Consider the following 14,561-nt stretch of genomic DNA (forward strand, 5'->3'; position numbering starts at 1 on the left):
TTATTATGTGATATGATATTTACTTGAAATGGCAACCCACTCCAGGACTCTTGCCTGGAAAATCCCATGGACCGAGAAGCCTGGTAGGCTACAGTCCATGGGGCCACAAAGAGTCAGACACGACTGAGCGACTTCACTCACTTCACTCTATAACCACAATAGAACTACCTCAATTACTGCAATGAGACCTCTAGTTATATGTTTTAAAACATGCATAACTCATTTTATTTTACTTCACGTTACCACACTTTACAGATACCACACTTCTACAAATTGAAGATCTTGCCCTGTGTTGGGCAAGTCTATTGGCACCATTTTTCCAACAGCATTTACTCCCTTCATGTCCCTGAAACACAGCTTGGTCATTCTCACAGTATTTCAAAATTTTTCATTATTTTTATATTTGTTATGGTCATCTGTGACGAGCAATCTTTGATGTTACTATTGTAATCATTTTGGGCACCACAGACGATGCTCGTATAAGACAGAGAACTTGATAAATGTTGTGCCTGCTCTGACCACTCCACTGATCATCTCTCTTCCTCTCCTCAGGCCTACCTGATCCCTGAGACACAACAATACTGAAATTAGGCTAGATAACAGCCTCTAATGTTCAGGTGAAAGGAAGTGTCGATTGATATGCCAAACTTAACTTCTGTCTTTTTAAAGAAATTGCCACAGCCACCATCAACTTCCAGGCAACATCCTCCACCAGCAAAAAGATTACAACTCATTGAAGGCTCAGATGATGGTTAGCAGTTTTTAGCAATAAAGTTCTTTTTAATTAACATACATTTGTAAGGTATAACGCTACTGCACACTTAATAGACTACACTATAGTGTAAACATAATTTTTATATGCACTGGGAAACCCCAAAATTTGTGTGACTTGCTTTCTTGTGATATTTATTATTTAAGACTGGCCTGGAAACAAACTTATGTCTCTGAGGTATGCCTGTACCCATTCTGAAAATCTATAAAAGATACAGAGATTTAATTTTTAACTCAAATAAGCACAGAGATCTTACTTGGGAGTAAAATAAATGTAAAAATTATCATATATCCCATTTGCAATTAAAGTATTACTCAACCTACCTGGAGGGTATATTGTTTAAGCTTTTTTTTTTTTTAAACCTGTATCTATACAAGGGTTTTAAACATTTTCTTACTTCATACAAAGATTTGAAAATCTAAATGGAGGGTTGATTCAGCTTATATCAAATAACACTATCAATATTTCACTGATTTTTTTTTCACTGAGTTTTTAAATTGAGGGATAACTTAAAATTTCTACCATGTATACTTTCAATTTATATTCAACATAATGTCAGGACAAAATTTTTAAAACTTGATTTAGTGCTGTGCATATTAGATTTTTACCCACATTACAAGAATTTTCAAACATACGTATAAGCTGAGTTGAATTGTTCAGTGAATATCCATATAACCACAAGTGAGCCTTACAATGCTTGTGCTTCTACTTGTACATGTTACTTCTGTCAGCAGTTATATCATTCAGCTAGAGTTCAGTATTCGTGTATAGTGCTTTATTTTTTGAGGTAAATTTTAGATAAGGTAGAATGCACACCTTAAAAGTAGCATTTAGTGAGCTGTGAGAAATGCACACAACTGTTCCTTGGATCGAATATTCAGTGATAAATGTGGGTTCATTGTTGAAGCAGCTATGCAATGGCACTTGGAAGTGGGGCTCTGGGAGGTAATTAGGTGATAAGTGTGGAGCCCCCATGGTGGGATTAGAGTAATTGTGGATAAGTTGAAAAGACAGCCACTGGTAACCAGAATGACACCCTCTACCAAGAACCCAACCACATTGGCATTCTATCTTCTAGAATTGTGAGAAATGTGTTTACTGTGTGAACTATCCAGTTGGTGGTGTTTTGTTATCTCAGTCTGAACTAAGACTCCTGCTTAATCCTAATCCCTGTCAAATTACATTACGTTCACCCCCAAGTTCCCTACGCCCAAACACTGTTTTCACTATATATTAATTTTGCCTTGTCTAGAATGTCTTCTGAATATTATTTACAGTATGCAGTCTTTTGTATAGACTTCTTTCACTCAACACAGTGTTTTTGATATTCATCAATGTTAGGCTTCTCTAATAGCTCAGTTGACAAAGAATCCGCCTGCAATGTAGGAGACCTCAGTTTGATTCCTGGGTCAGGAAGATCCACTTGAGAAGGGATAGGCTACCCACTCCGGTATCCTGGGCTGGAGAATTCCATGGACTATATAGTCCATGGGGTTGTAAAGAGTCAGACACGACTGAGCAACTTTCACTTTTAATGTTGTTACATAAACATATACAAAATGTATATGTGTATATATACATATATATATATATATATATTCTCAACTGTGAATTAGTGGAAATGATGTGGAGATACATCGTTTTGTCCATCCATTCTCTATTGATGGATCCCTGACTCACTTTTAGTTTTTTGGCTATATTTTTGTACAAGTCCTTTGGTGAATATATTTTCACATCTCTTCAGTAAATAACACTGAAATTAAAGGATTATAGGGTGGCATATACTTAGCTTTTTAAAACTGCTATGTATCATTTTACATTCTTGTTGACAATAATAAGAGTTCTGATTGATCTATATTTATGCCCAGATTTGATGTTGTCAACCTTTTTACACATTCTTGTGAGTGTATAGTGATCTTGCAGTTTGGTATACTACATTCTCATTTGGTTCAATAAATTTTTTAATTTCTCTTGTGACTCCTTCTTTTGACTCTTTGGATTATTTATTTAGAAGTATGTTATTTAACATCCAAATACTTGGGATTTTTCTAAGTATACAGTTTTTATAGATTTCTAATCCCACAATGGTCAGGAAAAACAGTGTATGATTTGATTGCTCTTTTATTTAAGACTTATTTTATGACTTAGTGTATGTTATATATTTGTAAAGTTACCATGTGCACTTGAAACCAATGTATATTTGCACTTTTGGGGGTAGTGCTCTATTTGTAGACTAATTAGGGCACAGTAGTTGACATTTCAAGTTGCTCAGATCTTCTATTTCTTGATTTTCTTTTTTGTCTAATGCTGTAAGTTGTGGAATGAAGACTTAAAATCTCCTGCTTGTTGGTAGAATTGGTTTTTTTGTAACTTTTTTCCCTGTATTTTGAAGCTGTTACTAGGTACCTAGAAATTTATGACTGATATACCTTCCTAGTGAAGATATTATGATTGATATACCTTTTATCATTATGAAAATACCCTCTTTGTATCTCCAGTAACCCCTATGTTAAAGTCTACATTATCTACTATTACCTGATATCAACAAACCCTTGTACCAAATTTTAACATCTTTTCATTGCTTTCATTTCCATCTATTTACTTGCAACCTATGTCTTTATATTTAAAGTGTATTTATGCCATCAGTATATAGCTAAGTCTTCATTTTTTTCAATCACTTGCACATTTTTTAAATTTAAAAATTATATTTGAATGTAATGAAATTACAGATGTGGTTATACTTCTTCTGTTTTGTTTTTCTGGACTGCTTTTTAATGTTCTTTTCTCTCTTCCTCCTTTCCTGCCTCCTTTTGGGTTTTGGGTGGATTGTGTATTTCTCTTCAGAGAAATGGCATTCATGCTATTCTAACACACAATTGGTTTTTCAGCTATATAGTGAAAAACTATATAGTAGTTTTTATTTTTTAGTGGTCGCATAGTCTTTTATTTTTTGGTGGTTGCATAGTCTACTAACTAAATCACTTCATGAGAAATACAGGAATGTTGCTATAGTATGGTTCTAATTCACCTCTTCCGTGGTAAAAGGCTGTATTAAGCTTGTATGACATTTGGCATTTCCATATCTATGTCTGTAAATTCAGAATTCAAGAAATTGAAATTTTAATTACTCAAGTGTGGATATAAAAATATGTGTGCATGTGTGCTAAGTCGCTTCAATTGTGGCAGACTCTTTGCAACCTCATGGATTGTAACCCACCAAGATCCTCTGTCCATGGGATTCTCCTGGCAAGAATACTGGACTGGGTTGCTGTACCCTCCTCCAGGGGATCTTCCCAACTCAGGGATCGAACCCACATCTCTTGCATTTCCTGCACTGGTAGGCGGATTCTTTACCACTAGCGTCACCTGGGAAGTCCCAAATATAAAAATATTTTCTCACCTAAATAACAAGGACATAATATTTGAATGTGGTGTCCACAATGCTCATGGTGTGCTGTTCTGTATATATTTATATATATCAGGGTGATGGGCACCTGAGATATACATATATACAGTATATATAGATACAAATATCTATACACAGATATATATATACATACCAATACATATATAGATATATACACATATATAAATACACACACACACAAACACACACACACAAATATATGTGTGTTTTCTAGCCCTAGGTTTTCCAAATATGTGATGATACAATTATGGGTTTTTTTCCATGTCACAACAAAATACTGGACCCTGTTAATATCAGTACTTATTGCAGAAAACACTTGACTACAGGACATGCTGGTAATGAAGCAGAGTAAAAACTTTTCCAAAGCCCAGAGGTCTGAGAAACACTTCCTCTCTTGGCCTAACAATGGAGCACAAGGGTACCAGAGGAATACATGTGAGCAGCTGAGAGAGAAGAGTTCAGAGAGGGGTTAGACCTCTCAGTGCTATGAACTTCAGTACCTAAGAAATCCTAGTAAGTTTTAAAACTATGTAGGTTTCTAACCCCTAAGTGTCCAAATATTCTGATTCAGTGGGTAGAGGTCAGGAGTTTATGTTTTTAACAGTTTTCATACACTGCACTGCAGGTATTCCATACATACAGCAGGTTCATATGCATATTCTGCCTTAATTTAAAGAATTTTAAAATTCTGGACGGATTGGGGTTTTAAATAATTCTTCATCTCTAGGCCTTTAGCCCAGGTACCATGGCCTAAAGAGTCCTATAGTGAACATCCAAAGGAATGCTGTCTTTACACCGCCATCCTTTACTTTTTTCTCCCCCTCTTCACAACACGCTTTTTATTTATAAAACATGTTTTGTCAGAATTCTTCACTGCGACTGGCCATCTTGGGTGACCCTGCAAAGCAAGGCTCATAGTTCCATTGAGTTATGTAGGCCCCTTCCTAAAGACATGGCTATGATCCATGAAGGTTTTTTATTTGCATATGGTATTTTATTAACTATAGTTACTTTTTTTCTTGTTTGTTCCCTTCCCTACTCTGTAAACTCCCTTACTAGACCGTAAGAGGGTCTAGCCTGGCTCATTCACAGTACCTAGTAAAGTGTTATACACAGTAGGTGCTTGATAACTGTTAAAAAGATTGATTCACTCTAAAAACATAAAATAAAAAAAAAAAAACAAACAAACAAACATAAAATCACACCTCGACAAGCTCACCACCTAACACCAACCATGATAATAGTTTCAGCAAAACCAACAGTCAAGATTACATACATACATTGTACCACGTCCCCACTGGCAAACCCAGAGAATGAAGGCTTCAATTCCAAGGGAACTCCAAAGAGGAACACAGAGGAAAGCGAGCTTTTGGGGGTCTGAGACTGTCGAGGGAGACTGGTCATAAAACACTGTAACACTTACCAGGTTCATGATGACCAGTACAATTAAATACATACAAAGGAACAGGCAGTCAGGAGACAACCGTCCAAGACGAAACACATCAGAGCCAATCCCCTGTCGTACGGACGCGCTCTGCAAAGCTAACCCACCAAGGGAGCGCCCGGGGATGAAGAACCCTACCGGGAGTAAGTCCCGCCCACACAGCCCAGGGGCCGACGCCACGCAGCCCCGCCCACGCCATGCACGCCCCGCCCAGGCAGCGGAGGCGTCCAAGAGACAAACGCCACGCCCGCGGCCCGCTCACGCAGCGGAAGGTACCCGCCACGCAGCCCCACCCACACAGCGGAAGAGCTCTAGCCACCTTGCCACGCAGCCCCGCCCACACCTTGCACTCCCCGCCCAGGCAGCGGGGCGGGGGGGGCGCCCACGCGACAAACGCAACGCCCCATTCCCCACGCAAGCCGCGGAAGGCCTAAACCAAGTTCGGGGCAATCGGTGCGCCCGTTTACGCAAGCAGAGCCCAGACGAACATCGGACTGCGCCTGCGCACTGACGTATTCCCAAAAGACCAATGAACGGAGGGGTGGGTCGCTAGTAGTTGGGCCTGGTTTCCGGTTCCTGTGGGCGTCTGCCTGTCGGCTCTTGTGCTACGTGTCTCTGGCTGGTGAGCAGACGCGGAGCAGGTGAGCTTTCTTGTGAGTAGGGGCTCGGAGCTACCCTTTGGGCATTAGCGAAGGCAGAGGGCGTGGGGGAACCCTCCGGCCGCCTGCTGCCTGCCAACAAGGCGTCGGGGAAAGCTGACTCAGAGCCGCGAGTCCGACGGAGAAGGGCTTCCAGGGCCTCGGTCCCTCCGGCCGAGTCTCGGCCCGGGCCTAAGCTTTGAGATCGCCCGTCCTTGGCTACCTCTGTGGGAACGTTTCCGCTCGGTGCTGTTGTCTGAGAGGGTCCCTTCGGGGTCGGCTCTGGGGCCGTGGGTGTGGAATGTGTCTTGGAGAGCTCAGTCCTGTGCTGTGACGTGGGAGGGTGAATCTAGAGTCTGAATCAATAGATAGTATTGGATTATTGGCTCCCCTTCCCTGACATTTATTGCAGTATTTCGGTGTTAACGCGTTTTTTGTTTGTTTGGGAGAAAAGGTGCTTCGCTTTCATCAAGATATCTATAAATTTTAACCTCACTGGAGTTGAACAGTTAAATGAAATGAAAACATTCTGGGCCCGGCATACTTGGCCTAGAATGTTTATAGAATTCCTGATACACTTTTAGTGTTTCATATATCTTGTTTTAGCAACCCACCCTGGGTGAGAAAACTAGGGCCTAGAGAGGCTACATTTCATAGGAAAGGATTTGTAGAACCACGGCCTCATCTTATGCATAGCCTTAATTCAGCAGAAATTTACTGAGTATTTCTGTCCTTGGCCACTGTTGCAAGCGCTGGAAATAAGTGAAGTACAAGTAAGGAGCTGGTTTCATTAGCTATTATATTAAATACCAGTGACTGTTAAGGATTGGATGACATTCCTGTTGTGTGATGGATTCCACGGAAGAACCTGTTGATAAAATGTATAGCCGTTTTCCTTAAAAGATGTGTCCAAAGCTAAAGATTTAGAATTTAGCTAAATAGCTTCTGAAAATCTGAATCTTGGCTTAGCCAGATTTTGTGGTTTTAAAAATTGTATACAGAGAGAACAATCAGATTGAAGCCCACATTTGCCTCTTCTCTAGCCTCTTGAAGCATCCCAATTGGCACTCACTGCTCACTGCGCTAGACACTGGTGTCCCTGGAGTTTAAAGTAAAATATAGAAAATGCTTGGCTGCATCCCAATACTGTTGATTCCTTAACAGAACAGAGAGAGGACTGCAGGGTGTGTAAGGAGTGGATGTATTGTCAGGTGCTTAGCCTTTAGTAGTGAGTGCCCTTTTATGTTAAGAGCATGCGCCTTGATCATTGAGAACAGGGGCAAGACCTGTGTTTTTTTTTACTGCCTTTGTTTTGGTAGTTTGCTGGATATTACAAAAAATAGTGTCGGTTTACTCTTGGAGTCTGTAATTTTTTTTTTTTTAAATGAGATGAAATCCAGCCACCCATATCAGGATGATCTCATTTACATTTTGATATAAGTCAGCAAGTCCTTGCTATATAGTAAGTAACACGAGTGATTATCTTTTTTTCCTTTTTGTTTTTTAAACAGATATCATGGATCAGGTAATGCAGTTCGTTGAGCCAAGTCGGCAGTTTGTGAAAGACTCAATTCGGCTGGTGAAAAGATGCACCAAACCTGATAGAAAAGGTAATAGCTTTGAAATGTGAGAAAAAAGTTAAATTTTTGCATTCTCTAGTTCAGTTCAGTTCAGTCGCTCAGTCATGTCCGACTCTTTGCGACCCCATGAATCGCAGCACGCCAGGCCTCCCTGTCCATCACCAACTCCCGGAGTTTACTAAAACTCATGCCCATTGAGTCAGTGATGCCATCCAGCCATCTCATCCTCTGTTGTCCCCTTCTCCTCCTGCCCCCAATCCTTCCCAGCATCAGGGTATTTTCCAATGAGTCAACTCTTCACATGAGGTGGTCAAAGTACTGGAGTTTCAGTTTCAGCATCAGTCCTTCCAACGAACACCGATGACCGATCTCCTTTAGGATGGACTGGTTGGATCTCCTTGCAGTCCAAGGGACGCTCAAGAGTCTTCTCCAATATCACAGTTCAAAAGCATCAATTTTTCGGCGCTCAGCTTTCTTCACAGTCCAACTCTCACATCCATACATGACTATTGGAAAAATAGCCTTGCCTAGACAGACCTTTGTTGGCAAAGTAATGTCTCTGCTTTTTAATAGCTATCTAGGTTGGTCATAACTTTCCTTCCAAGGAGTGAGCGTCTTTTAATTTCATGGCTGCAATCACCATTTGCATTCTCTAAGCCCTTTGTTAATGTCTTCCTGTTTAATAATTGGACTTCTTTCATCACTTTTATTGATTTTTGCTTTATTTTTTGAAATTGTCGGTTTTTGCTACCTTTTGTATACTTTGTGCATCCTTTACAGATTTTTCTGTTTTATGTGTTGTCCAGGTTTATAAGCTGATTTGTTATTATTTTCCATGTTGCTTTTTCCTTGGTCATGTGTAATGACTTCATAGAGTTTTTAGTATCTTTCACGTTTCCACTCTGAAAAATCTTTTGAAACTCTTCATGCTATGTCACTCTTCCCCTAAACCTCCCCCAAACAAAAAAGGCCTTAAAATGAAATCAACAGCATAGTTGGTACCAACCTAGGAAGTTTCTTATTTATCGTAATTCATGTGTTAAAAGATGCACTGGAATTTGTCTATTTCTGCTCTTTTTTTGACTGCTGCCTGAGTTAGGAGCTGGGAATATAATAGACAATATAATATTACATATTATATTACATATGTAGCATAATATATAAAAATATGTAATAGGGAATGGTCCTTGCTCTTATGGAGCTTAGAATCTTTGAGGGAAGACAATCATAAACAAATAATGACAATTATGATTTTTAGTTACTGCTGTGGTAAGTATTATGTAAGGTAGATGGAGGAAGGTCTGCCAGCATGTGATAGGAGGACTAACCAAGCTAACCACGCAGGGAGAGCTTCCCTGAGGAAGTAGCGTTAAATGGAAACATTAAAGGGTCTGAACCTTTACATAAAACTGGGTTTGACCGGGTTTGGTTTTTCAAGCCTTGTTTTTTGGCTTCGTTATAATATCAAAGACAGTGGACCTATTATTTATAAAAAAATACGTTCTGTGCTTTTATAGTTGATATTTTTATCAATGTTACAAAATTTTTTAAGACAAACACTGTGTATTCATGTTTCCTTTTTGGTATTCTGGTCATTTGCTAGGAAGATAAATATTCTCTGCTTATTGCTGGATTCCCTAGCATGAACATGCACTTCATTTTTGTATTTCCTTAAATATGAGTAAAATAGGAAAATTAAAAATCTGTCATAATTTATTGACTATTAATATTGTCATTTTTTTAAAAAGAGTAATTGCATACTTGTTATCAGGAGAAGTGTATGCCAGTAAGTTTATTTATGTCAGTGCTAATTTTTTCCCCTATATTTGCAGTGACAATGCAAAAAGTAATGTAACATTTGTGTTTCTTTTTTTCTTTTTTAATTTTGTGTTTCTAAATCCAGAATTCCAGAAGATTGCCATGGCAACAGCAATAGGATTCGCTATAATGGGATTCATTGGCTTTTTTGTGAAATTGATCCATATTCCTATTAATAACATCATTGTGTAAGTAAACTTTTTGAAACAGACACTATCAAGGATAAAATGAAAATGCAGACCATTTGAGTTGACAGTCTGCTATTTGGTTAATATATAGATAATGTTTCTTTGATTTTTTTAATGTTGGTAGAATCTACTGCTATTTACTGAGTACCAGATAATTCAAAGTAACTTTACATATTACATAATTTTTAAAGCTACTCTGTGAGATAGGCACTAATTTTTTAGTAAGTAAAATTTTAAAGGATTGAGGAAGCTAGTTAAAGGTACTCAGAATGAGATAAAACAGGTATTCAGTGACAGAACTATTATTCAAATCCAAGTTCTCTTTGTGCAGTACATTAACTTGTCAACATTAAGGTGCAGTGGAAATAATTCCCCATCTGAAGATCACTATAGTAGTAGAGTTCAAACCTAAACCAGGTTGCCTATATTCAGATTTTTCTTGTTACTTAATAGCTGTCATAACTTTGGACAACTTAGCTCCTTTGTGCCCAGGTTATTCAATAGGGATAATAATTCCTGACTAGGGCTATAGAAAAGATAAGTGACTTAAGTCATGTAAAAGCCTAAACAACAATTTTCAAACCTAAATGGAAGTTGTGGTTAATGTAATGAGACACTGATACTAATACACTTTAGTAAATTAGGAGGAGAAAAGACTGAGGAACACTGGAATTGCTTTGTTCTTTTCTAAATGCCTTTGCTTTTTAGACTCATTAAGCACTCATGAGTTGCGATACCTCGTGGCAGTGTGCAATTAGAGCAGTCAGCTTTAGGCAATTTTGTTGGTGTAAAGACTTAGTACCTGTCGTAGTATTTATTTGCTCTGTGATTTTGTATTTGCTTGGTCTCTGAGTCTTACCTGTCATTTAGATATCTAATCATGAGATGAGCCTTTTAGGCTTATTTTATAAGGTGGGGATGCTTTGTAAACTGTAAATCTTTTAAGTACTGGATATTTTACTATGGATGCTTATGGAAGTTGTCTTTTAAATGACACTTGACTGAATGAGCATGGTCAGGTGGATTTCTTAAGTAGGTTTTCTAGCTGTTATGCAGACATGCCACAAAGGATCACAGAGAGTTAGACCTGAAAAGGACCAAGTATCTCAAATCTCCTCCATCAGTTCAGAAATTTCTGCTATATTCCTAGTGAGGAAAGCCATTTTTGGAATTTTGGAATCATGGAGCAAATCCTCAAGTAGAATTAGGAAAGCTGAGCCTTGATGTCTTTGGCCTACAACCCCTACCTAATCAGTAAATAGAGTGGCTAGAGTGGAGTCTGTGATGTCAGCTCAGTGCTTCATTAAACTGTATTGCTGAAACTAAAATACTGACAACTATATAAATCTTTTAAATTATAACCCTGTGGATATTAATTCTGACTGCTATAATTGTAGAGAAGAGGAAAAATCATCATGCTTCTGCTATGCAGCTTCCTAGCCCATGGTCAGACAGGTGTAACTTACAGAGTTATTTCTTATTTGATAATTAATACTAATACATGACCATATACATTTATGCATATGTGTATATATATGTCTATATTGTAGATGTGCGTGTATATATATGTGTGTGTGTGTATATATGTACTACAGAACCTAGTACAGTGTTCTTTTGTGCATATTGAAAGCACTTGAGTAAGTGTTGAATTAAGTGAACAGTGTACGGTTCTTAACCTTTTTCTAATGATCATGATGGTATTAATAATTGTTAACATTTATTATGCACTTGGTGTGTGCCGAGGACACACAGCTTAGTGTGAGTTGACCTTTTTAACTCTCATGAGAGTTGAGTGAGACTAGCAGTGTTATTATGCCCATTTTGTAGGTGAAGAAACTGAGGCATGGAGAGTAAGTATATTGCATGCCTGTAAGTGGTAGAGCCGCATGTGAAATCCAGGTTCCAGAGCCTCAGTTCTTAACCAGTGTACAGGCCATTACTCATTCTGAGTCACAGGCCTCAATTTGGGCTCCAGTTTGCATTTCATTAGCTCTCTTAAAAATCCAGTACCTAGAATCCATTACCTACTGTGGATATTTTCTTGCTAAAGACTCAAGTCTTTAGACAGTTTCTCACAAATAACTGCTAAATAAATTTCCTTTATCTTGGGTTTACTTGGTATGGTTTGTTTTTAGCCTAAGCATGGAACATTATCCTTGTTAAATTACTTTTTGCTAGATTCCCTTATAGAAGACTTCTGAATTTTGAATCTGCAGCATTGTTATTTATCTTAGTTTTATGTTAGAACATCTTTTATTTCATTATATGAGTTATGGTCTAAAGTACCTTTTAGGATGAGGCACTCTCAGTACACCTTGTTGAAATTGAGATGTTCCCGACAGGTCTTTGAAACAAGTGTTAAAAAAAATTTGCTTTCTCTTAATTCTAACTTCTACAACAGGCACAGTATATCTTCTGCGAATCTTACTGCTTAGAGGTGGTTGAGCTCTGACTTTTTGGAAGCTAGTTGCTTAGAAAACTATTCTTCTAGTAACAAAAATGTGTCAAAATAAAGAGTTAAAAATTTATCTCTCTCTAGTTTTTACATTAAAGTGAGGGCCAAATAAAACATTTTGTGAAAAAAGCTATCAGAAAACTTACTCTTTTCATGATATGCCATGACAACTGTAAAACCGAAAGAAATCTTTTTTCCTGTTGAAAGAGCATATAAATCGCTGCTAAAATCATTTTGAGATGATAGGAAGTGAAGAATAAACAAACTTCTCTTTCATTAGGCTGAATTATCACTCTGTTTTCCTTATGATGATTTTTCCTCTTCTCTACAATTATAGCAGTCAGAATTAATATCCACAGGGTTATAATTTAAAAGATTTATATAGTTGTGGGTATTTTAGTTTCAGCAATACAGTTCAATGAAGTAAGCCTTTAGTACTTTATGTTAAAGTTTAGATGCAGGGCTGTTGTTTTTAGGAGTATTTTTGGGTTGGCCAAATTGCTTGTTCAGGTTTTTCAGTTAAGATGTTACAGAAAATCCCAAATGAACTTTCATCTAGTACTGGAATTATCTTCTTTCCTTAACATTACAGTTTTAAACTGTGTATCTCAGTATATTATTTTAATGTTTGTGTCATTGAAACTTAGACTTAATTCTATAGAAGGCAAGTTTTATTATTAATATTAATCCAGGTTTTTGAGTGTTTTGCTAAGATACAGTGGTTGAGAACCAGTTTGTACATCAAATTGAAAAAGTTCTCAACTAACAGTCCTGTTATGTAATTCATATTTTTCATCTTGTTATGAAAGACATTATGCTACGCTGTTAAGCATGTTTTTCAAATGAGGAATCTGAGTTTTAACAGATTAAGCCTGTTCCAACAGCCCTGTCATCTGTAAGGGCCTTTTCAGTTCCAAGATTTTAAAGTTCAGTTTCTTCTCTTTTGTGCTGTTTTGGAGTAATATAGATGCGGTTCTCAAATAACTGGTTCTGGTTCCATAAAATTACAGCATATTGCATTTCAAATATTATTAAAATCTTATTTATACTCAAAATTGACCATCTTTCTTTCTTTTACAGTGGTGGCTGAATAGCTTTTTAGAAAAGTAGTTTTCATCTTGGGGATTGGTGAACAAGTGAGGATTTGAGAAGCTGATGGAGCAGAAATTTGTCTGTGTGTTTTATGTTTTTCTTCCATTTTTTTCTTCCAAGATGTTTTCTATTTGTAAATTAAAATAATTTTAAAATAGACGTCTTCTCTTTTTTCCATCACAGATACTTATCACATTTTAGCAGTAAGAAATAATGGGTTCTATTTCCTTCTTCCCTCTTTCCTTCTTTCACTCCTTCATATTTTGGTTTACAGGAAAAATTAAGAGGCACAGTGGAATATTGCACTTTCTGAGTTTTCTTCTCAGTCTGATCATGAAAGAAGGAACGGCAAATAAAGGATGGTAGCGATGGTGAGAGAGTTTGAGGGTAGGGTAGGAGTTTTGTCTCTGAGCACTCACGGTGTACATAGGTAGTCAGCGCTCCTCTAAAAGTTTACATACTGCTTGAAATAGCTTCCTGAGAATCATGGTTAAAAAGTTTAAAGTAAGAGCTCCTCTTCAGATAAATCATAATTAGTCACACTGTCATAAACATTGGAGTTCTGAATGTTTTAAAGAATTACTGATAATTGTATATGAGATGAAAAGGGGTCTTGTCGTTTCCCCTTTAAAAAATAGTAATATAAAATTGAGACAATTTATTCTCAATTTTCTGTGTAAAACTATTATTAATTTGTTCATTCAGGGTTTAATTATTGAAATAACCTTTATTTCCCACGTTCTAATTTCTTTCTTTTTTAAAAAATTGTTTAGCAGCACATGTTTGGTAAGTGTCCTCTGAGTCTTTGTGAATAAGGTAGACAGGTGTCTTGCCTGGTACTGCTGGGCAGGGTTCCTTAGTTTTGAGATCCATGGTTCAGAGAGTGAGATACATTTTCATAGTTTTAGAACAGATTTTCTGCCTATTTTTGAAATACTGTTTAGTCTTGAATGAATTGCTATCTTTGAGGAAATAAAGCCTTGGCTACCTCTGCTTTTAAGGAGACCGTGTAGCCACGTTTGACAGTTGGCTAGTTAGCTAGCTCCTTACAGGCCAGAAGTGTGTGTGTATGTGTGTGTGTGTTTACGTTTGTGTGCATAGGTATGTTTGTATATATGTTTATACAAATGTGTATGTTGAGTATCTG

The 14,561-nt window shown here is 37.4% G+C and overlaps 1 protein-coding gene across 1 annotated transcript; it reads left to right on the plus strand.

Annotated features, from left to right (window-relative positions):
• Window positions 1-6,146: 6,146 nt before the first annotated feature.
• SEC61G (SEC61 translocon subunit gamma) lies at window positions 6,147-13,571 on the plus strand. The gene is made up of 4 exons (XM_043442889.1): window positions 6,147-6,284; window positions 7,793-7,891; window positions 9,765-9,867; window positions 13,403-13,571. The coding sequence occupies exons 2-4, from the start codon at window positions 7,798-7,800 to the stop codon at window positions 13,410-13,412; spliced, it is 207 nt and encodes a 68-aa protein (XP_043298824.1). The 5' UTR covers window positions 6,147-6,284; window positions 7,793-7,797; the 3' UTR covers window positions 13,413-13,571.
• The last annotated feature ends 990 nt before the right edge of the window (window positions 13,572-14,561 follow it).

This window comes from Cervus canadensis, chromosome 22, assembly GCF_019320065.1.
Source record: "Cervus canadensis isolate Bull #8, Minnesota chromosome 22, ASM1932006v1, whole genome shotgun sequence".
Lineage (NCBI taxonomy): Eukaryota > Metazoa > Chordata > Mammalia > Artiodactyla > Cervidae > Cervus > Cervus canadensis.

What these genes read in the sequence shown, in the direction of transcription:
- SEC61G (XM_043442889.1), top strand. Translation starts at nt 7,798, where the DNA reads ATGGATCAGGTAATGCAGTTCGTTGAGCCAAGTCGGCAGTTTGTGAAA. An exon ending in CACCAAACCTGATAGAAAAG is followed by an intron (nt 7,892 to 9,764) that starts GTAATAGCTTTG and finishes TTCTAAATCCAG; the next exon opens with AATTCCAGAAGATTGCCATG.